Source organism: Salmo salar, chromosome 15 (assembly GCF_965601325.2).
Source record: "Salmo salar chromosome 15, fSalSal1, whole genome shotgun sequence".
NCBI classification, from domain to species: Eukaryota; Metazoa; Chordata; class Actinopteri; order Salmoniformes; family Salmonidae; genus Salmo; species Salmo salar.
Genome location: NC_138305.1, coordinates 102,587,651 through 102,611,994, shown reverse-complemented (window position 1 = coordinate 102,611,994; position 24,344 = coordinate 102,587,651). Strand labels below are relative to the sequence as shown.

The following is a 24,344-nucleotide window of genomic DNA, read 5'->3' as shown; positions in this document are numbered from 1 at the left end:
TCGCAGTGTGAGTCGGGACGGTGGCGCCCTTTACCAATGTCTGCCTGCTCTTAGGAAAGGTGCGTGTCCGCTTCGGTCGCCCGGCTAGGAATGCGCCTTTCGGCTTTTACGATTGTTACATTTTTGGGGGAAGTAACATTAGTGACAAAGGTGGTTGGTAAAAGTGGAGGCACGCTCTGGCATAGTTTTCGTCTGTAGTATTTGGTCGTGCGAACTTGATTCACCAACGTTGATTAATATCTAGCTGACTAGCTAGCTAAGTAGGATAGCTTACTTGCTAGCCCTGGCTGTTTAGCTAGCTATCTTTTGGTGTTGGCTAAACAAGTCTAGCAGGAGATAACCCGATTGATTGTAGACAGCAACCTGTACTTTGAGAGACGAGGGGGTGGAACACGGGCCGGGGGGTTGGGAGGAAAACGACGGGGGAGACGTGAGCCAAGAGCGGCCGATGAGTTCGGACCAGGGCGGAGAGCCGCGGCTGCTGCAGGAGGAGGCTGATCCGGGGCCGAAGACCTGTGGGGAGGGAGAGACACCACTTGGGATCGGGGTAGGATCAGGCGGCATGGTGAGTTGCGGCCTCTACGCCTACTAGCTAAGCTAACGTTAGCTAGTCTACACACAACACACCATCCCCCTGCCATTGCCAACTCGTCCCACCAACTTGATTTGTCGCCTGCCGTCATTGCCCTTCTCTAAATAGGGTCATGCTCCAGTCATAGGCTGAGGCCAAGGATATTACCTAATGTTATTGCCATATTTTCTGCTAACTACCAATCTGATTCACATCGAGAAATTGACTGAGATGACTTATGGCTAACGTTACCATATGTTTTGCTGAATGATTGCTTTGCTGTCGTTGGATACACTATGTAACGACTAACTAGCTAAATTGGCTAGCTAAAAGCATGAATATATTGTTTGACGCGTTCTTAACTATGTCATTTGAAATTAGAGTAATGAGTAGTCCCCCAATAACTTAAATTGCCAGCTAAGCTAAATAGCCAAACTGTAACGTTTTTCTGCCAGTTTAGTTTAGTCAGCTAACGTTAGCTACTTTGGCAGCGATTGAATTTGCTAGCTTAGCAGCCAAGCTAGGAAATGTAGAAATTTGTTGAGTAATCATTATGCAGTGACATAAGTGTCAATATTTATTATACTATCGATTGGAGATGGCGGGCACGGATATCGCCCAGCTAGCTATGCAACCTAACCAGTAAGCACATTTACCAAATTAAAACTAGCCTAATCTCGCCAGACTCTAACTAACATGCATTGGAAATACCCGGCCTATGCAGCACAGCAAATATCAGCCGACTTTAAAAACTGGGGCTAACGAGATACAACCAGCAGTAAGCTAGCTATCTAGTTAGCACTGCACATTTGTCCAGATTAATCCGAGTTGTTTCGCTAGACAGAGACTGCTTTCACGGAATTCATGTGTGTAATGTTTGTTCCATATCACATGATTTTGAAACCACTCGATCATGAACAGGATATATTGAGATGTGACAGCGGCTCTTGCTAGTAGACTACGAGAAGGGTAGATCGATTTTGTAGCAGGTGGTCACTAGGAACGACTCCCAGTGTAAGGTTGCCTTATTATTATTTATTTCTTTACACGTGCCACTACCTACCTACAGTGAAACAAGATCAAATTAAACGTTGACACCCCCTGGCTACGACCTATTGTCTCACACCCACTCAACATAATTGACAGCTCAACAAGAGATTTCTACGCCTTGTTGGGATTTTATAAAAATCCACCCAATCCTTTAAAAGTGTGTCGTCTGGGGATCCGCCCGTGCTCTCGGATAGAATACTAATTCCCGAATTTTCTATCGATTCTAGAACACTGGGAGGAAGTGGCACGTGCCTCAAGTATCATCAGAAATGTTGAGGTGCTCACCAGCAGGGGTAGCAGGAGCAACAGACTCCTTCTATTTGGTCGGGTTTGAGATTGACAAAGCTGTCTGCCAACAGCCGTTGTGCATTTTGAGTTGGCGGTAAGCGTGCGGAAGAGAGCGCGCTCTCTGTAGAGACATGTGGAGAAGAGCCGCATGTTCAACTTTAAACTACAAAGTAAAGCATCTCAAGTTCTGCTTTTCTCTGTTGCTCGCATTATATTATATGCGTCTTACATATTAGTTATCAAGGAAGTCAAATAAAATGATTTTATTTCTTGAGGTAAGCATCTTTTATTGTGTTAAATGTAGGCCGAACAACACTCGCGAGTCGCCAGTGACTGATAGTGGTTTAGTGATAATATTTATCACTCTGTGGTTGGAATGAAAAACATGTATGGGAATCGACCACGATTTCAATTGGTTTCCAATGCCTTACGTTATTTATGCGTCTTTCGGGGTCTGTGTGTTGTGCCAATGCTTACATCACGGAAACAAATGTAGCAGTTTTTTTAGGCGTTTGATACATATCCAATTCGGTTGACATTTGTTTTATTGATGTATTGTATTTCAGTAAATGCTGAGACTGTAATCCCGAATAAATGTGATTAGTTACATGATGGTTATTTTTTTTATTTTACCTCTATAACTAGGCAAGTCAGTTAAGAACAAATTCTTATTTTCAATGACAGCCTAGGAACCCTTGTTCAGGGTCAGAACGACAGATTTTTACCTTTTCAGATCGGGGATTCGATCTAGCAACCTTTCGGTTACCAGTCCAAAGCTCTAACCACTAGGCTACCTGCCGGCTACATTCCGCTGCCAATGTTACAGTGATACATAATTGCATAGTACAACTGTTAAACCAATTTGCAGCATGCACAATTTCAATGCTTTTCTAATAAACTCTGTTGACTCGGTTCTCAGTAAATCTAAAACATAAATTCAATCGGATTTGGGTTGTTTTGTTTTCTGTATGTGTAAATGCTAATGGGGTCATGTGTATTTCCCTTGTTGGGATGGGACCAATCAGAGGACACCCCGTAAAGAGAACATCCTGCTTGTATCAGTATGTGTATGTATCACTGTGTATGGTGTAATGAACAGTAACATCATGTAAATCTATTTCATGTTGACTTGGATCGGAGCAGCTTTATATATGCATTTTTCTATCCATATGTTATCATTCTCTGTTATCATTGTCCCTGTTCCAAGGTCACCTCCAAGGGCGCAGGTCTGAACCCCAATGCCAAGGTGTGGCAGGCCCCTGCCGACGGCCCCGATGGAGCACAGTGGTCCCCAGCTGACATCACTGAAGGTGAGAAATAACATAGAATTCTATATACCGTTTAATAACATATAATATTACTGTTTATACCATTTAGCAGGCTCTTTTAGCCAAACTAACTTATAGTTGTGTGTAAAGCACGTATAAAATAAAAACTATATATTTTGCTCCAGTAGGAATTGAACCCACAACCCTGTCGTTGCTGGCACCCTACCTAAGAATCATAAGCATAATTGATTGGATTTATGTAATGCTTTTCCAAATGTTCAAAGTGCTTTTACATTGTAAGGAAATGTCATCTTATCCACCAAATCAATTCAATAAACTTTATTAGTCCACGATAAGCTATTATTGCTGACAACAGGAAGCACCTACCAATACATATACTGTACCATACATGATATCAATGCCACATGTACTGAAATCTCTAGGCCTGTTTTTATTGAGAACATCATCTCTCTTTATTGAAAAGGGCCGAGAGGGTGCAGCAGGAGACATATAGGAAGTCAATCATGGGGAACCCTGTTGCACCCCCTTTCCGTCCCAGTGCAGGCCTACAGACCCCTTTCCGTCCCAGTGCAGGCCTACAGACCCCTTTCCGTCCCAGTGCAGGCCTACAGATCCCTTTCCGTCCCAGTGCAGGCCTACAGACCCCTTTCCGTCCCAGTGCAGGCCTACAGACCCCTTTCCGTCCCAGTGCAGGCCTACAGACCCCTTTCCGTCCCAGTGCAGGCCTACAGACCCCTTTCCGTCCCAGTGCAGGCCTACAGACCCCTTTCCGTCCCAGTGCAGGCCTACAGACCCCTTTCCGTCCCAGTGCAGGCCTACAGATCCCTTTCCGTCCCAGTGCAGGCCTACAGACCCCTTTCCGTCCCAGTGCAGGCCTACAGACCCCTTTCCGTCCCAGTGCAGGCCTACAGACCCCTTTCCGTCCCAGTGCAGGCCTACAGACCCCTTTCCGTCCCAGTGCAGGCCTACAGACCCCTTTCCGTCCCAGTGCAGGCCTACAGATCCCTTTCCGTCCCAGTGCAGGCCTACAGACCCCTTTCCGTCCCAGTGCAGGCCTACAGACCCCTTTCCGTCCCAGTGCAGGCCTACAGACCCCTTTCCGTCCCAGTGCAGGCCTACAGACCCCTTTCCGTCCCAGTGCAGGCCTACAGACCCCTTTCCGCCCCAGTGCAGGCCTACAGACCCCTTTCCGTCCCAGTGCAGGCAGTTAGGATCTCAAATGGGCGACTAAATATTCTTAACATTTTTACACAATTATTCTCTTAACTACTAAATGTAATAATAATGGCACCCCTGTTGCTCCCACTCTCTCCCATCCAGGTTATTCAGAGTCTGTGCCCTCCACCGGTTGTAAACCGTACAGCGTAGGCTTCACCACCCTGGAGGACAGCGGCTCCGCAGCAGCAGCCACAGCTGAGATCACTGTGAACGGCATGGATCCTCCAGACCTGGCCTACACCCCTGCTGAGACCACAACTGGGACCTTGGGTTAGTTATAAAGCATGGTGGACTAAACTACAGCATCCATAATCCACCATAAGATTAAGACTCTTATAATTAGTCGATCATAGCCTTGACACAAGGTTTCTCACTGACAAATTACAAGACGGTTACAAATGCATTATCTGGGCAGACCTCTTACAGATGTCTTTTCGGACCTCATGTAATTATCTGACAATATTACATACTCACTGAACACATGTTGGTTTGAAGGGGAGACCAAGCTGACAGAGGAACAACCCCTCTCATCAGAGAACCTGACAGAGTCCCTCAAGAAAGAGCTGGAGTTCTACTTCTCTCGGTGAGGACACGTGTTTTAGGTTAGGTGTTCTACATCTAGGTTCCTATGTTTGAAACAGGAGATATTACCTGAAGTTATCCAATAAAAACTGCTTGTATTTTTTTTAGTTGCAAAACATTTTACTACATTATGCCCTACTGAATGACCCAGTGTCTTGTGGTTTTTGGATAAGTAATTGTAATAAGTGTATTCCTTCGAATACGTGTGCGTGGTTGATGGCATGCGTCTTTTATGATTTGACGTTTGTCCCTCGTTTGTTGTGTAGGGAGAACCTGTCCAAGGACCTATACCTGATGTCCCAGATGGACAGTGACCAGTTTGTCCCCATATGGACCATAGCCAGCATGGAGAGCATCAAGGCCCTCACTACTGACATGGAGCTCATCCTGGACGTGCTCCGATGTAAGGGGACTAAACCTTTTTGTTTTATTTGTATTTTTTCCTACATTTTTGGAACCATGTAACTTGGTCCCAAATCAGTTTTTGTCCTTTCTTGCCAACTCCTATGGTAATACCGTGACCATAGGAGTTGTCAAGACTGCACAAACAGTTCTGGGACCACGTGGGCTTGTGACGCACCTAGGGCACTACGTTTAGGGCAGTGTAGAAGAGGGATGGACCCCCCCACTACGATGCTAGTTACTGTATGTGGATCGATAATGGTGTCATTTGAGTCCCTGAGCCTGATATGCTTGTGGTTCTCAGCCTCTCCAATGGTTCAGGTGGATGAGCAAGGAGAGAAGGTGCGTCCTGATCACAAACGCTGCATTATCATACTGAGGGAGGTTCCTGAGACAACACCTGTAGAGGTAAGACAACCATGTTAGTCATGTTATAATCAATATACAACCATGTTACAGACAATGTCTTATTATTGAAAAAGGTGAATTGGTGTAAGTACGCCTCCGTCTGTCACAACGCTGGCACATTTGCTGTATTTAATCTTATTTGCTGTATTTAATTACATTTTTCTTCTTTGTTCCCTAAGGAAGTGGAGGCTCTCTTTAAAAGTGACGACTGTCCGAAAGTGATTAGTGTAGAGTTTGCGCACAACAACAACTGGTACATCACATTCCAATCTGACACTGATGCTCAACAGGTAAGCTGGATCTGATTGGTTTATAAAGCAGTGTTAAGGCTTCTGATTGGTGTAATGGGCATTAAGCTGTTATCAGTCCCAATTTTGTTGAAAAGAGTTATGGAATTACTGCCTGTCTGAGTCTTTCTGACCTTTTCAGGCACACAGATATCTAAGAGAAGAGGTGAAAACATTTCAGGGAAAACCTATCATGGTGAGTTGCATTATGACACTATCAATCACTTGCGAGTTAAGTCTGCAATTTCCCTCAACTAGCACGTCCCTTTATTGATCTCTCTTCCCTTCCCAATCATGTTGTGAAGCCAAAGACGCATTTCACAATGTTCTTTTTTCTTCATTTTACTTCTTCCTTCCAGGCGAGGATAAAAGCCATCAACACGTTCTTTGCTAAGAATGGCTACCGTAGCATGGACAGCAGCCTGTACACAGCCCAGCAGTCTGCCCCGACCCAGACCCAGTACAACCCTAACCTGTACATGCAGCACGTCTACAGCCCTCAGCAGCAGTACCCTCTCTACGGCATTGTACCACAGACCTGGACAACCTCTCCTACACCCTACTTCGAGACTCCGCTGGTGAGCATCGTAGACTTTATCCTTTTAAATGGTGTTATAAATAATATTGAAAATATTTGATGAGATGCAGAACGCTATAAACTAATCCTAGTAAATTGTGTTAACAATAACTTCATTCATTTATATAGGTTAGTCTTATTGATGTCATCTCATGTACAAGAGAAGTCATTTACAATGAAAAAATATTTTATTAAGTTATTGCTTGTTCAACATTGATCTGTATAAAGGGGATTGCTGACCCTGTGCTTCCAACCCCTCTGTGTGTGTCATGAGGTTAGGCTGATCAGACAAAAAGGAGAATCTGTGTAAGAAGAAGAAGAAGAAGAAATATATATATTCTTCCTTTTCCCATCTCTCCAGGCACCATTTCCCAATAGTGGCTTTGTGAATGGATTCACTTCTCCTGGACACTACAAGACTGGCAACAACTCCCTCCACGTAACTCGCCCCTTCAACAGAAACCGGTACGTTGAATGTTGGTCTAGTATGTCTGCCGTTAACGTATGCTGCTCGTCCAAAAAGGGTTGACTTGGGTTAAACTTTTGACAGACCGTTGATGAATGCGTATATAAATTAATTCATGTTCATGGGTCTGTGGCCGTAAGATATATACAGTGCCTTCGGAAAGTGTTCAGGCCCCTTGACTTTTTCCACATTTTGTTACATTTACAACCTTATTCTAAACTGTATTAAATAAACATTTCTCATCAATCTACACACAGTACCCCATAATGACAAAGAAAAAACAGGTTTGTAGAAGCTTTTGCTAAATGATTAAACATATAAAAAAAACAGGGCCTCCCGAGTGGTGCAGTGCTAGCTGTGTCACTACAGATCCTGGTTCGATTCCAAGCTGTGTCGCAGCCGGGCGTGACCTGGAGACCCATGAGGCGGTGCACAACAGTCCCATTGTGCTCTATCGACTCCTGTGGCGGGCCGGGCACATGCACGCTGACACGGTCACTAGCTGTATGGTGTTTTATTCTGACACGTTGGTGTGGCTGGCTGCCGGGTTAAGCGGGCATTGTGTCAAGAAGCAGTGCAGCTTGGCGCGGTAGTGTTTCTGAGGACACGCGGCTCTCGACCTTTGCGTCTCCCGAGTCCGTACGGGAGTTCCAGCGATGGGACAAGACTGTAACTACCAATTGGAGATCAAGGGCAAAAAATGTAAAACAGGTAACGTATTTACATATGTATTTAGACCCTTTGCTATGAGACTCAATTGAGCTCAGGTGCATCATGTTTCCATTGATCATCCTTGATATGTTTCTACAACTTGATTGGAGTCCACCTGTGGTAAATTCAATTGATTGGACATGATTTGGAAAGGCACACACCTGTCTATATACTGTAAGGTCCCACAGTTGACCGGGCACGTCAGAGCAAAAACAAAGCCATGAGGTCGAAGGAAATGTCCGTAGAGCTCCGAGACAGGATTGTGTCGAGTCACAGGTCTGAGGAAGGGTACTAAAACAATTATGCAGCATTGAAGGTCCCCAAGAACACAGTGGCCTCTGGCATTCTTAAATGGAAGAAGTTTGGAACCATCGAGACTCTTCCTTGAGCTGGCCGCCCGGCCAAACTGAGCAATCAGGGGAGAGGGGCCTTGTTCAGGGAGGCGACCAAGAACATGGTCACTCTGACAGAGTTCTTAGACTCTCAAAACATGAGAAACATGATTCTCTGGTCAGATGAAACCAATATTGAACTCATTGGCCTGAATGCCAAGCGTCATGTCTGGAGGAAACCTGGCACCACCACTGCAGTGAAGCATGGTGGTGGCAGCATCATGCTGTGGGGATGTTTTTCAGTGGCAGGTACTGGGAGACTAGTCAGGTTCGAGGGAAATATGAACAGAGAGATCCTTGATGAAAACCTGCTCCAGAGCGCTCAGGACCTCAGTGGGGTGACGGTTCACCTTCCAACAGGACAACGACCCAAAGCACACAGACAAGACAATGCAGGAGTGGCTTCGAGACAAGTCTCTGAAATGTCATTGAGTGGCCCAGCCAGAGCCCAGACTTGAACCCGATCGAACATCTCTGGAGAGACCTGAAAATGGCTGTGCAGCAACGCTCCCCATCCAAGCTGACAGAGCTTGAAAGTATTTGCAGATAATAGGAGAAACGCCCCAAATGCACGTGTGCCAAGCTTGTAGCGTTATACCCAAGAAGAATCGTGACTAATCGCTGCCAAAGGTGCTAAAACAAAGTACTGAGTAAAGGGTCTGAATATTTATTTAAATGTGATATTTTATATAAAACAATATCTAAACCTGTTTTTGCTTTGCCATTATGGGGTATTGTGTGTAGATTGATGAGGGGGGGGAAAAATGATTGAATACATTTTAGAATAAGGCTGTAACATAACAATGTGGACTAAGTCAAGGGGTCTGAATACTTTATGAATGCAGTGTATACGCCATTTAGGCTTCCATAAAACCAGAGAGGATGCATTTCCATATGAATAGTTTATGGGTATTACTGACTGAACCACTCCCTGTTCTCTTACGGTCTGTCCCCACAGTGTCCCCCTCTATTCAAGAAAGAAAGTAATAAATACCTTCAGGTACAGCCATTATACTGTCTAGAATCAGCTTCATCGCTTTGTCAGTTCATAACAGTTCAGTTTTAATCCATCTCTTACCATACCAGTCTACAACCTAATGGCTAAATCTAGAACTGGGCCCAAGCCTTGGCTCTATGTAAGTTCATAACATCTCATTACCTTTAGCATTATCAATGTTAAGATACAGTATGTTCTTGCATAATGGACAGCTAGGATTTGTTAATTCATTTGACGTAACTTGTGTTTAGATGCTGTTTATATGGGCCAGATCATAGTTAGGTTAAGTGACCTAGCTAGCCCTCCATTTAGTCAACTGTTTCTCTCATCATCCTGACCATCCATCCGTCGGGTTTCTTTTCATTTATCTCTTAAGTTTAATTTAGACGTTTCATTATTACAGCTGTACTTTGGTAATGTAGTCATGTTACCAAATACATACAGTGAGGGGGGAAAAGTATTTGATCCCCTGCTGATTTTGTACGTTTGCCCACTGACGAAGAAATGATCAGTCTATAATTTTAATGGTAGGTTTATTTGAACAATGAGACAGAATAACAACCAAAAAATCCAGAAAAACCCATGTCAAAAATGTTATAAATTGATTTGCATTTTAATGAGGGAAATAAGTATTTGACCCCTCTGCAAAACATGACTTAGTACTTGGTGGCAAAACCCTTGTTGGCAATCACAGACGTTTCTTGTAGTTGGCCACCAGGTTTGCGCACATCTCAGGAGGGATTTTGTCCCACTCCTCTTTGCAGATCTTCTCCAAGTCATTAAGGTTTCGAGGCTGACGTTTGGCAACTCGAACCTTCAGCTCCCTCCACAGATTTTCTATGGGATTAAGGTCTGGAGACTGGCTAGGCCACTCCAGGACCTTAATGTGCTTCTTCTTGAGCCACTCCTTTGTTGCCTTGGCCGTGTGTTTTGGGTCATGCTGGAATACCCATCCACGACCCATTTTCAATGCCCTGGCTGAGGAAGGAGGTTCTCACCCAAGATTTGACGGTACATGGCCCAGTCCATCGTCCCTTTGATGCGGTGAAGTTGTCCTGTCCCCTTAGCAGAAAAACACCCCCAAAGCATAATGTTTCCACCTCCATGTTTGACGGTGGGGATGGTGTTCTTGGGGTCATAGGCAGCATTCCTCCTCCTCCAAACACTGCGACTTGAGTTGATGCCAAAGAGCTCCATTTTGGTCTCATCTGACCACAACACTTTCACCCAGTTGTCCTCTGAATCATTCAGATGTTCAATGGCAAACTTCAGACGGGCATGTATATGTATTCTTGAGCAGGGTGACCTTGCGGGCGCTGCAGGATTTCAGTCCTTCACGGCGTCGTGTGTTACCAATAGTTTTCTTGGTGACTATGGTCCCAGCTGTCTTGAGATCATTGACAAGATCCTCCCGTGTAGTTCTGGGCTGATTCCTCACCGTTCTCATGATCAATGCAACTCCACGAGGGGAGATCTTGCATGGAGCCCCAGGCCAAGGGAGATTGGCAGTTATTTTGTGTTTCTTCCATTTGCGAATAATCGCACCAACTGTTGTCACCTTCTCACCAAGCTGCTTGGCGATGGTCTTGTAGCCCATTCCAGCCTTGTGTAGGTCTACAATCTTGTCCCTGACATCCTTGGAGAGCTCTTTGGTCTTGGCCATGGTGGAGAGTTTGGAATCTGATTGATTGCTTCTGTGGACAGGTGTCTTTTATACAGGTAACAAACTGAGATTAGGAATACTATCTTTAAGAGGGTGCTCCTAATCTCAGCTCGTTACCTTTATAAAAGACACCTGGGAGCCAGAAATCTTTCTGCTTGAGAGGGGGTCAAATACTTATTTCCCTCATTTAAAATGCAAATCAATTTATAACATTTTTGACATGCGTTTTTCTGGATTTTGTTGTTATTCTGTCTCTCACTGTTCAAATAAACCTACCATTAAAATTATAGACTGATACTTTCTTTATCAGTGGGCAAATGTACAAAATCAGCAGGGGATCAAATGCTTTTTTCTCACTGTATGTCCTTTACTAAGAAGTGAGTGAGATCCTATGACATCTGATTCATATGATGACTGTATAAATAAGACCACTAGCTGCTGTAGCCAGGGGAATTGAGATTTGGTCAGTCCAAAATATTTGTCTGGTACATTTTCATTTGTCAACTGCCATTTCAACCTGAATTTAAAAGTAATCTAATTTGAGCTGGAGAACTGGTACAGGAAACCACTTTTTAATATTGTTTGGTGGTTTACATTGAGAAATGCATCCACTGCTTTTTAACAAATAAACTCAGCAAAAAAAGAAATGTCCTCTCACTGTGAACTGCTTTTATTTTCAGCAAACTTAACATATGTAAATATTTGTATGAACATAAGAATCAACAACTGAGACATAAGCTGAACAAGTTCCACAGATGTGAATAACAGAAATGGAATAATGTATCTCTGAACAAAGGGGGGGGTCAAAATCAAAAGTAACAGTCAGTATCTGATGTGGCCACCAGCTGCATTAAGTACGGCAGTGCATCTCCTCCTCATGGACTGCACCAGATTTGCCAGTTCTTGCTGTGAGATGTTACCCCACTTTTCCACCAAGGCATCTGCAAGTTCCCGGACATTTCTGGGGGGAATGGCCCTAGCCCTCACCCTCCGATCCAACAGGTCCCAGACGTGCTCAATGGGATTGAGATCCGGGCTCTTCGCTGGCCATGGCAGAACACTGACTGCCGTCTTGCCAGAAATCACGCACAGAACGAGCAGTATGACTGGTGGCATTGTCATGCTGGAGGGTCATGTCAGGATGAGCCTGCAGGAAGGGTACCACATGAAGGAGGAGGATGTCTTCCCTGTAAAGCACAGCGTTTGAGATTGCCTGCCTGCAATGTCAACAGGCTCAGTTTGTTGATGCTGTGACACCGCCCCAGACCATGACGGACCCTCCACCTCCAAATTGATCCCGCTCCAGAGTACAGGCCTCGATGTAACGCTCATTCCTTCAACGATAAACGCGAATCCGACCATCACCCCAGGTGAGACAAAACCGCGACTCGTCAGTGAAGAGCACTTTTTGCCAGTCCTGTCTGGTCCAGCGACGGTGGGTTTGTGCCCATAGGCGACGTTGTTGCCGGTGATGTCTGGTGAGGACCTGCCTTACAACAGGCCTACAAGACCTCAGTCCAGCCCCTGTCCGCAATAGGCTGAGAATCTGAGCACTGATGGAGGGATTGTGAGTTCATGGTGTAACTCAGGCAGTTGTCATCCTGTACCTGTCCTACAGGTGTGATATTCGGATGGACCGATCATGTGCAGGTGTTGCTACACGTGGTCTGCCACTGCGAGGACGATCAGCTCTCCGTCCTGTCTCCCTGTAGCGCTGTCTTAGGCGTCTCACAGGACGGACATTGCAATTTATTTCCCTGGCCACATCTGCAGTCCTCATGCCTCCTTGCAGCATGCCTAAGACACGTTCACGCAGATGAGCAGGGACCCTGGGTATCTTTTGTGTTTTTCAGAGTCAGTAGAAAGTCCTCTTTAGTGTCCTAAGTTTTCATAACTGTGACCTTAATTGCCTACCGTCTGTAAGCTGTTAGTGTCTTAACGACTGTTCTACAGGTGCATGTTTATTAATTGTTTATGGTTGTTTGAACAAGCATGGGAAACGGTGTTTAAACCCTTTACAATGAAAAGCTTGGAAGTTATTTGGATTTTTATGAATTATCTTTGAAAGACAGGGTCCTGAAAAAGGGCCATTTCTTTTTTTTGCTGAGTTTACATTTGTAAGAATCCGACCATAGCAGGAACACACAATGAAAGTGTCACGTTCTATTGTACTTTTATGCAAACACTGGTTGGACCTTAAGATGAAATAATTGATGTTCATAGAGGAAGTGCAGGCTGTAGAGATTAGGTCTGGTGCGCTCCTCTCCCTCTCATTGAATTTATTTATCTATATCTGTCCCAATGAGTGCTAAGATTGAAATCTGAAGGTCTTCAAGTATGGATTGGAAAAAACGAACCAATGGAAGGAAGGGGAAAAGAGGAAGTATTGTAATACTCTCTTACCAAGTTCATCTTTTTGTGGTTTTCTTTGCTTGCCTCTGTATTTGTCATCAGGAGTTGGCCAACATATTGCATGCTATTTATTTTATTGCCCACCACATATTCCCGTCCCAGTTGTGCCAAGATTAGCCTCTAACTCTGGGTCGTATTCATTAGGGCACACCGTAGTAAAACATTTTGCAACAATTACATTTTTCTTTTTGGTTTAGTACTGGAAGTCCCTCCCTGTTTGTCAGTTTTCTGTTTGGGGCCTATTGAATACGACCCAGATGTATCTAAACCTGGTCGGATCTGTTATCACATCTCCTTCGTCCTCCAGGAACCATGTGAAACCCCAGGTGGGGAGACCAGGTGAAGTGACCCCTACATCTGTGGCCCCTGTCCCCCTGGAGAGCTTGACTGGCCTGAGGAGCCCTCAGCCCCCCACCACCAACCCTGGGCCCCTGCAGACCCAGACACCTCCGGACCCGATCTCAACCTTCCCCCACCTCTCCTCCACCTCCTCGGACCCCAACGATGACGGAAGCATGTCTGTACGCGGAAGGTGAGGCTGACACTATTATTAACCTTGGTGTTTTAACTGGTAAACATTCTCTGGACCAGATGTTATGACGTAACACACAGTGAGGTGTTGTCCCCCCATTGGAACAATGAAGTTGGGTTTTTGAAGTGGTGAATTCCTTTGAGTCATCTCAGACCTAGTGATGACAACTTGATGCACAGGAGGGAAATCAGGCTGTGGAGTGAGAAGGGCTTTGGGATTCTTTCTCTACCTCTGCTCCCCCTCTCTACCTCTGCTCCCCCTCTCTACCTCTGCTCCTCCTCTCTACCTCTGCTCCTCCTCTCTACCTCTGCTCCTCCTCTCCCTGAAGCTATTATCTTCTGCACCTGTCCCGATGAGCGCTAAGATTATGAGATCTGAAGGTCTGAGATGGAGAATGTAAATAAAACCAACCAGTTTACAGAGAACCAAGTGTACAAATTTCAGCACCATCTCTAAAAGAGAAGCATGTCTTCTGTCCTCCATTACAGAAGGACGACATACAGAGGCACGCGAAGGAGGAGAGAGGACGAGCGGATCACGGTAACGTTACAAAATGAACTACAGTAATAATGTAGAGTTAGCTTTTGAATAACGTATTTAATTAGGACCAAACCGGTTATCTACTTCCTGGTGCATGTCTGTTGTTTTTAAGCTTATGGTTTAATGTCTGTTACATTGTGTGGCTGTACATTGAGTTTTATGGTGCGTAATGAATTTCCTCATTGAGGGCATTAACATGTTTATAATGTTCTCTCTTGGTCCTTCCAGAGACCCATCCCTCTGGCTGAGGTAAAGGTGGCGCCCCCTAAGTTTGACCTGGCTACTACTAGTTTCCCCCCGCTGCCGGGCTGTGTGGCCAGTACCCAGGGAGAGCCCCTACTGGAGAACAGGATGTCTGATGTGGTGCGAGGACTGAACAGGGACAAGGTAAACACTGGATCCATGTGGTTGTTCATCCCTTAATACTGAGATGGATACACATTGACACATGAATGAAAAATGGGAGTTACACATGCAGATCAAGTCATATGCTCACGTCAGTGTGCCCTCCTCTCTGTAGACAACGGAACTAGCCAACAAGGAAGTGAGTGCCGGCCCAGCCCCAGGACATGAGGAGGCAGTGTCTGTGTCTAGTCTTGTTCAGCCTACAGCCAAACTTGCTGTACACCCTCACGCACCCCCCACCCCTGTCCCAGCCCCCAGGTAAGGAAACAGGCTGAAGTCAGCTCATTTTTTTGAGGGTCACAGTTGTCCTGTCATTTCACGTACTCCTTTGTTTAGAAACTAATTGAAGTCCTACGAGTGGAAGGTATTCTACTTAGGCCTATCAGCTGGTCATTCTGCTCCTTAGCATTTTCATGTAAAGGTTGAATTGACTACAATCATAATATGTAGAGGTCAAATAGGGAGGTACAGGTCTGCCTCAGTCCTAATGGAGTTTTTAATTTTCTTCTGTAGTGTACCACATCAGGAGAAGAAGTGGGATAGGGTGGCAGAGCCCTCAGCCCCCAAAGTCACCCCACATAGACCTGCTACCTCTGGGGCCAACCCAACCGGACCCCCCTCCACACAGCCAGCTGTGCCTGGCCCCAAGCCCCAACCCAGCACAGTGTCCTCTACACCAGCTACCCCGAGCACCCTGGCCTCCACCACTACTACCCCTGCACCACTGGTAAGACGCCATGGATCATACTGGACCTCTACTCTAGCCATTTACACATGATGGATCTGTGTTACATAAGGATTGCTTCTTTGTCTTATGAAATGTAATTGATTTCCCTTCTCTAACCTTAGCCCAAACATCTACATCTGTTAACTCATTTGTATTTTTTCTGTCTCGTTCAGGAGCCCCGCAAGCTCAGCTATGCCGAGGTGTGCCAGCGAGCCCCCCCTCCAGGCCCCCCAGCCTCCTCCACACCAGCCCAGCCGCTGCGTGAGCAGCGCGTCAACAAGGCAGAGGAGCCAGGATCCAGCTCCACCGCCAGCCCAGAAGACCACACCAGGGGAGACCGGCAGGACAAGGCCCAGGAGAGAGAGAGGGATGGGGGCTGGGAGTGCAAGGAGAGCCGACCACGTGATCGTGACCATCGAGACCGTGACTCTCGGGATGGACGGTACTACCGCAACAATGGACCCCCCAGACAGGGGGGCTCTGGGGGCCTCAAGTTCCATGAACAGAGACGGGGTCCCCAACTGGCCCGACGCAGCTCCCCCCAAGGAGGCCCCCGACACACTGGCAAAGAGCAGAACATCCCCCCGGTATCGCCAAAGTAAAACTTCTGATATGACTGACAAAAACAAACAAACAAGTGTGACATACATATATATATATATATATAAAGAAAATCAGTGCATATAAAAGCAACAACCTTAGTGGTAACCCACCCCACCGCCCACCTCCTGGAACATTGTCCCAGAGAAAGAAAGAAATGTAATTAGTTAATGAAGTTAAAATGGAAGACTGGGGACATCCAGGAGAAAGAACCAACATCTAAACAAGTATCATCTATCTTTCGGAGTGATTTGGAAAAAGGAAAAATATATAATTTAGGCCTCGTAAACAAATCTATTAGCAGAATTTTTCAAATCAGTGATTTATTTGGAGTTAGTTTCCTTTGCTACTCTGCCTGGGGAGAGGTTGCACACTGGGCCCTGTATTAAGGCCCTTTAGATTTTAAACAATAGATGTTGGTCTACAAGGAACATATGCACTAAAGAACTTAACATACATGCATATGTTGTGTACATAACAAAGATATCACTAACAACGACAATATCTTATTTTTTTCTTTTGTGTACGTTCGGCAAAGATGAATGACTGACTGAAATAAGATGTGATTGATTGAGATATCTGTTTTATGCGTCGATTGTTGCTAAGCAAACCGATTGGGACAGTGCTACGGTTCAGTTCACTGGTTTTCATGGAACAAATGAACAGCTCATTGGGATTCAAGAATCAACTACCTGAAATTGGCCAGTTAGACATGATCCTCTTAATGTTTATTCATGAAAAATGTTAAAGATGATTTGAGCGTTGTTTAATGATTGGCTCACCTATGTTATCAGTAAAGAATTCAACCAAAATAATTGGTAATAATCAAGTTACAGTTTTATGCTTGTTTTCCTCCCCCCCTTGAGCTGTCTGTGGCATATACAGGTAACTGCCAAAATAAAGGAAATCCCCAACATAAAGTATCTCTTAATGGGACATTAGGCCACCATGATCTGCCAGGAAAGACTGAGTGCACATTGGCATTGATTCTACAAGTGTCTGGAACTGTATTGGAAGGATGTGACACCATTATTCCACAATAAATTCCTAATTTGGTGTTTGGTTGGTGGTGGAAAACACTGTCTCAGGCACCACTCCAGAATCTACCATAAGTGTTTAATTTGGTTGAGATCTGGTGACTGACAGCCATGGCATATGGTTTACATTGACAGTGCTCTATGGATGGGGGCATTGTCATCCTATATTGGCATAGCCATGGTAGCCAAAATAATGGCCTGGCCAGCATTTATTTACTCAACCTTAAGCGTGATGGGAGGTTAATTGCTTAATTAACTCAGGAACCACACTGGTGTTGATCTCATTTACTCAAATGTTTCCATTATTTTGTCAGTTAACTGTATGTGACTCTGCTTTGTTGTTGCAAACTGAGGTCCACTTGGGGTAAGAGCACTCCTCAGCCTGTTTAGATAGCAGTTTCCTGGTCCAAACCTGTTCATTTTCAAGTTCTTTCATCTCTTTTATCTTCATTTCCTGATATGTTTGTATTTGGAAACTTAGGAAATATATGTTGATGGATGCCAGTCTGTTTCTGCCTTTACTTATGGAATTGTCATGTTTGGCTTGACATTGACAACAGTGGGGTTGGTAAGAGCACAAATAGATCTGGGACCAGGCTGAAAGGTTGATGTGGTCAAACCTGACTACTTGGGTTGGCCTGAATGGTCTTGGTGAGATCTGTTTGGTTTCTCCCTACATCAATGCAGAATATTCAGGTTTAGCAACACATTTTTGTGTATTGTAAAAAATAAATTTAAAAAAGATGGTTTAGAAGTATGATTGAAGTAGGGGTAGTGCAGTGTTTCCCAAACTCAGTCCTGCCCCCCCCCCCCCCCCCGGTGCACGTTTTGGTTTTTATCCTAACACCACACATCTGATTTCAAATCATCAAAGCTTGATGATGAGTCATTTAAATTGGCTGTGTAGTGCTAGGGCAAAAAACTGGATGTGCACCCGGGACCACGTTTGGGAACCCTGGGCTAAAGAGTGCTGTTAACAGAGATGGATTTAGCTAGCCTATATAGTAGATTTGGCAGCCAAGTAAAGGGTTAAACAATCAGACCATTTTCATGTGCTATGTGCCAGCTGCCTATAGTTCTAGTTGACGTGGTAGGGTAAGCTTCTATGTCCCAAATGGCATCCTAGTCCCTATATAGTGCCATAACTTTTGACCAGGGCCCTCGTCAATAGTATTGCACTATATAGGGACCAGGATGCCATTTGGGATGAACACTGAGTTGAAAGGTCGGCTTAGTAATGTAGTCCTTCAGGGGGGAAACTCTTTGTCCCAGTTGAACTGAAGAGATGTAGTATCCTATGCTGTATGGTATTATTATTATTATTATTATTAACCCTTTGCTAGAGCCCTGTGTGGAAGAATGTATTGGTTCTAATGCTGAACATCCAGAGGAAGGGAGGCTGGCTTTTGTCAAAGATGGGTATCTACCACCATATTGTTTAGTTTTTTTTTGTGTTTTTAGGGTGAGTTTGCAGTTCTAAAATTGGATAAAAACAGACAGAAATTTGACATGAGGATTTTCAGTTTGGACTGTACAACATTATTTACTTCTTAAATTTTATTTATTTTAATCCTACTGTTGGTTGGCTGGTTTCCCCAAGGTGTGTGTGTGTGTGTGTGTGTGTGGAGAGAGAGGTAGAGCGAATTGACAAAGAAGCACGCAGATGATGACATTTTGTATATTGTTTGAGATTTCAGCTGAGAGAAATACTTGATGCATTGACTTTGGGTTTAGTAATGCCATTTATAATTGAGTTAATCGCTCAGAGGCTGTTTATTCATGAATGAGTTGTGAGCAGCTAGTAATGTAGTGTGGTGATGCACTAACTTGTTTTTAAAAAGAATCTTACTGTTCAAGTAATGTGAAAGAATTTTAGAAGCATATGGTAATGATATTAATGTTGACAAGCTTGAAAATCTACAGGAATAGTTTTTTTTTTTTTTTTTTGACTCCATAATGTTTTCAGTAGAATTCTTCTGTAAATTTTGGGTTTGGGGTGGCAACAAGCAAATATAGCAACGGATCGATTTTTAAGTGTTTGAGACACTAAATTCTAGAATTCTGTATGAAATGTCACCCAAAAAAATAAATTATTTTGATTTGGCCTTTGAGTTTTTTTTTTTTGTGTGATTTATCAAAGTATGTTGTGTTCCTAGTCCAGGCACTATACGTCTGGAATAACCCAGATTTATCGCACGTCTAGATTACAGTAACTCTGCTGGCTGGGCTCCTAGCTCCAGTGTCATCATACCCCTGAAACTCAACCAGAACGCCACAGCGTGCCTGGTGTCAAGTCGTCCCCCCCCGCATTCACCGCTGGCTCCCAGTAGAAGCTTGCATCCAGTTTCAGACCCTGATGCTTGCCTACTGTGCAGCAAGGGTTATAGCCCCTACCTACCTTCAGTTTATGGTCAAAACCTACACCCCAATGAGAGCGCTCCATTTTGAGTCTCTCTGGGTAAGTGTGCTAAATGTTAATCATATGTTGTGCACTCACACGATTACAACATCGCTGATCAATTCTGACCACCTAAACTGAAAAAACACTGACAGTCTGCGAACTGTCCTAAATCATACATATTGTTTTAACTTGTGAATTTCTCATTGATAACATGGGTAGGTGTATTTGGCATGTGAGGGGAACATGTCCCACCCAATATTCCAGATGCCTATTCTGCTATAAACCGTTGTGACGGAGCAGTTTGTTTTCCTATTTGTCTTTAACTTTTGAATGGAGGAGCTTTCAGGACGTTCACAAACCGCACAGAATCAAATTCAATCAAATGTATTTATATAGCCCTTCTTACATCAGCTGATATCTCAAAGTGCTGTACAGAAACCCAGCCTAAAACCCCAAACAGCAAGCAATGCATGTGTAGAAGCACTGTGGCTAGGAAAAACTCCCTAGAAAGGCCAAAACCTAGGAAGAAACCTAGAGCGGAACCAGGCTATGAGGGGTGGCCAGTCCTCTTCTGGCTGTGCCGGGTGGAGATTATAACAGCACATGGCCTAGATGTTTAAATGTTCATAAATGACCAGCATTGTCAAATAATAATAATCATAGTAGTTGTCGAGGGTGCAACAAGTCAGCAACACAAGGGTAAGTGTCAGTTGGCTTTTTCATAGCCGATCTTTGAGAGTATCTCTACCGCTCCTGCTGTCTCTAGAGAGTTGAAAACAGCAGGTCTGGGACAGGTAGCACGTCCGGTGAACAGGTCAGGGTTCCATAGCTGCAGGCAGAACAGTTGGAACTGGAGCAGCAGCACGGCCAGGTGAACTGGGGACAGCAAGGAGTCATCAAGCCAGATAGTCCTGAGGCATGGTCCTAGGGCTCAGGTCCTCCGAGAGAGAGAAATAAAGAAGGAGAAAGAGAGAATTAGAGAGAGCACAGGACACGTTAGAAGGGAGCGTGACAAAATCGCATTTGCAAGCAATGTAGCTTTTCTATTCACACTTATTACCAGATATCAAAACCTTAGCTGCGTTTCAGTCAATACAAACCATTAATCCTTCAGATTTAAATGTGGGCTACCTGATTTGACATCTTTGTTATTTAAATCCTAAATCTGTAAACATGGGCACCCTCATAGATATTATTCTGACCAAATTTCCCTCCAAATACAACCCCCCTGCTGTTTTCAATCAGGATCTCAGCGATCATTGCCTGCATCCGCTATGGGTCCGAGGTCAAACGACCACCCCTCATCACTGTCATACGCTCCCTAAAACACTAATGCGAGCAGACCTTTCTAATCGACCTGGCCCGGGTATCCTGGAAGGATATTGACCTCATCCCGTCAGTCGAGGATGCCTGGTCGTTCTTTCAAAGTAATTTCCTCACCATCTTAAATAAGCATGCCCCTTTCAAAAAATGTAGAACTAAGAACAGATATAGCCCTTGGTTCACTCCAGACCTGACTGCCCTTGACCAGCACAAAAACATCCTGTGGCGGACTGCACTAGCATCAAATAGTCCCTGCGATATGCAACTTTTCAGGGAAGTCAGGAACCAATACAGTCAGGAAAGCAAAGGCTAGCTTTTCAAACAGAAATTTGCATCCTGTAGCTCTTAACTCCAAAAAGTTTTAGGACACTGTAAAGTCCATGGAGAATAAGAGCACCTCCTCCCAGCTGCCCACTGCACTGAGGCCAGGTAACACTGTCACCACCGATAAATCCACGATAATCGAGAATTTCAATAAGCTTTCTCTACAGCTGGCCATGCTTTCCTCCTGGCTACCCCAACCCCGGCCAACAGCTCCGCACCCCCCGCAGCTACTTGCCCAAACCTCCCCAGCTTCTCCTTCACCCACATCCAGATAGCAGATGTTCTGAAAGAGCTGCAGAACCTGTACCTGTACAAATTAGCTGGGCTAGACAATCTGGACCCTCGCTTTCTAAAATTATCCGCCGCCATTGTTGCAACCCCTATTACCAGTCTGTTCAACCTCTCTTTTGTATCGTCCGAGATCCCTAAAGATTGGAAAGCTGCCGCGGTCATCCCCCTCTTCAAAGGGGGTGACACTCTAGACCCAAACTGTTATAGACCTATATCCATCCTACCCTGCCTTTCTAAAGTCTTCGAAAGCCAAGTTAATAAACAGATCACTGACCATTTCGAATCCCACCGTACCTTCTCCACTGTGCAATCCGGTTTCCGAACTGGTCACGGGTGCACCTCAGCCACGCTCAAGGTACTAAACGATATAACTGCCATCGATTTAAAGATTGTACTGTGCAGCCGTCTTCATCGACTTTCGACTGTCATTCACCGTATTCTTATCGGCAGACTCAACAGCCTTGGTTTCTCAAATGACTGCCTCGCCTGGTTCACCAACTACTTCTCCGATAGAGTTCAGTGTGTCAAATCGGAGGGCCTGTTGTCCGGACCTCTGGCAGTCTCTATGGAGGTACCACAGGGTTCAATTCTCAGGCCAACTCTTTTCTCTGTATATATCAACGATGTTGCTCTTGCTGCGGGTGATTCCCTGATCCACCTCTACGCAGACGACACCATTCTGTATATATCTGGCCCTTGTTTAGACACTGTTAACTAACCTCCAAACAAGCTTCAATGCCATACAACACTCCTTCCCTGGCCTCCAACTGCTCTTAAACGCTAGTAAAACCAAATACATGCTTTTCAACCGTTCGCTGCCCGCACCCGCCTTCCCGACTAGCATCACTACTCTGGTTGGTTCTGACTTAGAATATGTGGACAACTACAAATACCTAGGTGTCTGGTTAGACTGTGAACTCTCCTTACAGACTCATATTAAACATCTCCAATCCAAAATTAAATCTAGAATCGGCTTCCTATTTCGCAATTAAGCCTCCTTCACTCACACTGCCAAACATACCCTCGTAAAACTGACTATCCTACCAATCCTCGACTTTAGCGATGTCATTTACAAAATAGCTTCCAACACTACTCAGACTGCATCCGGTTTGCTCTCACAGTGCCATCCGTTTTGTCACCAAATCCCCTTATACCACCCACCACTGCGACCTGTATGCTCTAGTTGGCTGGCCCTCGCTACATATTCGTCGCCAGACCCACTGGCTCCAGGTCAGCTATAAGTCTATGCTAGGTAAAGCTCTGCCTTATCTCAGCTCACTGGTCACGATAACAATACCCACCCGTAGCACGCGCTCCAGCAGGTATATCTCACTGGTCATCCCCAAAGCAAACACCTCCTTTGGTTGCATTTCGTTCCAGTTCTCTGCTGCCAATGACTGGAATGAATTGCAAAAATCGCTGAAGTTGGAGACCCATATCTCCCTCACTAACTTTAAGCATCAGCTATCTGAGCAGCTAATCGATCGCTGCAGCTGTACATAGCCCATCTGTAAATAGCCCACCCAATCTACCTACCTCATCCCCATCTTGTTTTTATTTACTTTTCTGCTCTTTTGCACACCAGTATTTCTACTTGCACATCATCATCTGCTCATCTATCACTCCAGTGTTAATTTGCTAAATTGTAATTACTTCACTACTATGGCCTATTTATTGCCTTACCTCCTCACGCCATTTGCACACACTGTATATAGACTTTATTTTTTCTATTGTGTTATTGACTGTTCGCTTGTTAATTCCATGTGTTGTTGTTTATGTCGCACTGCTTTGCTTTATCTTGGCCAGGTCGCAGTTGTAAATGAGAACTTGTTCTCAAACTAGCTTACCTGGTTAAATAAAATAAAAACACCAACATTTAGGGCATTTAACCTGTTATGGCTAGGGGGCAGTATTTTCACGGCCGGATAAAAAAATGTACCCGATTTAATCTGATTATTACTCCTGCCCAGAAACTAGAATATGCATATAATTATTAGCTTTGGATAGAAAACACTCCAAAGTTTCTAAAACTTTGAATGGTGTCTGTGAGTATAACAGAACTCATTTGGCAGGCAAAAACCTGAGAAGATTCCATGCAGGAAGTGCCCTGTCTGACAATTTCTTGGCCTTCTTGATTATCTCTATCCATTACAGGGGATCTCTGCTGTTACGTGACACTTCCTACGGCTCCCATGGGCTCTCAGAAGGCGGCAAAAAGCTGAATCGTGGCTTTGCAGGCTCTGGCTGAAAAAAAGTAGCGCGTTTGGATAGTGGCTGGTCACAGTACTGTGAGACTCAGGCGCGTGCACGAGTGGACTCCATGTTTTATCTTTGAACGAAAACCACCGCTCCCGGTTGGAATATTATCGCTTTTTTACGAGAAAAATGGCATAAAAATTGATTTTAAACAGCGGTTGACATGCTTCGAAGTACGGTAATGGAATATTTAGAAATCTTTTGTCACGAAATGCGCCATGCTCGTGACCCTTATTTACACTTCGGATAGTGTCTTGAACGCACGAACAAAACGCCGCTATTTGGATATAACAATGGATTATTTTGAACCAAACCAACATTTGTTATTGAAGTAGCAGTCCTGGGAGTGCATTCTGACGAAGAACACCAAAGGTAATCAAACTTTTCTAATAGTAAATCGGAGTTTGGTCAGGGCTAAACTTGGTGGGTGTCTAAATAGCTAGCCGTGATGGCTGGGCTATCTACTCAGAATATTGCAAAATGTGCTTTCACCGAAAAGCTATTTTAAAATGGGACACCTCGATTGCACAAAGGAGTTCTGTATCTATAATTCTTAAAATAATTGTTAGGTTTTTTGTGAACGTTTATCGTGAGT

At 44.6% G+C, this 24,344-nt stretch overlaps 1 protein-coding gene across 2 annotated transcripts; it reads left to right on the top strand.

Annotated features, from left to right (window-relative positions):
- Nucleotides 1-14: 14 nt before the first annotated feature.
- On the top strand, nt 15-19,258 carry LOC106572789 (la-related protein 4). Of its 2 annotated transcripts, none has more exons than XM_014147265.3 (16): nt 15-565; nt 3,117-3,219; nt 4,519-4,686; nt 4,912-4,999; nt 5,265-5,401; nt 5,705-5,808; nt 5,988-6,098; nt 6,238-6,291; nt 6,455-6,673; nt 7,034-7,137; nt 13,621-13,845; nt 14,334-14,385; nt 14,614-14,772; nt 14,906-15,048; nt 15,304-15,517; nt 15,691-19,258. In XM_014147265.3, the coding sequence occupies exons 1-16, from the start codon at nt 449-451 to the stop codon at nt 16,117-16,119; spliced, it is 2,427 nt and encodes an 808-aa protein (XP_014002740.1). In that variant the 5' UTR covers nt 15-448; the 3' UTR covers nt 16,120-19,258. The 2 variants fall into 2 exon arrangements, with proteins under 2 accessions (XP_014002740.1, XP_014002741.1); XM_014147266.3 differs by lacking the exon at nt 15-565 and adding an exon at nt 2,017-2,184.
- The last annotated feature ends 5,086 nt before the right edge of the window (nt 19,259-24,344 follow it).

Coding starts and splice junctions, on each gene's coding strand:
- LOC106572789 (XM_014147265.3), top strand. CDS start 449: ATGAGTTCGGACCAGGGCGGAGAGCCGCGGCTGCTGCAGGAGGAGGCT. Junction 566..3,116: donor GGGTAGGATCAGGCGGCATG/GTGAGTTGCGGC, acceptor CCCTGTTCCAAG/GTCACCTCCAAGGGCGCAGG. Junction 4,687..4,911: donor GACCACAACTGGGACCTTGG/GTTAGTTATAAA, acceptor GTTGGTTTGAAG/GGGAGACCAAGCTGACAGAG.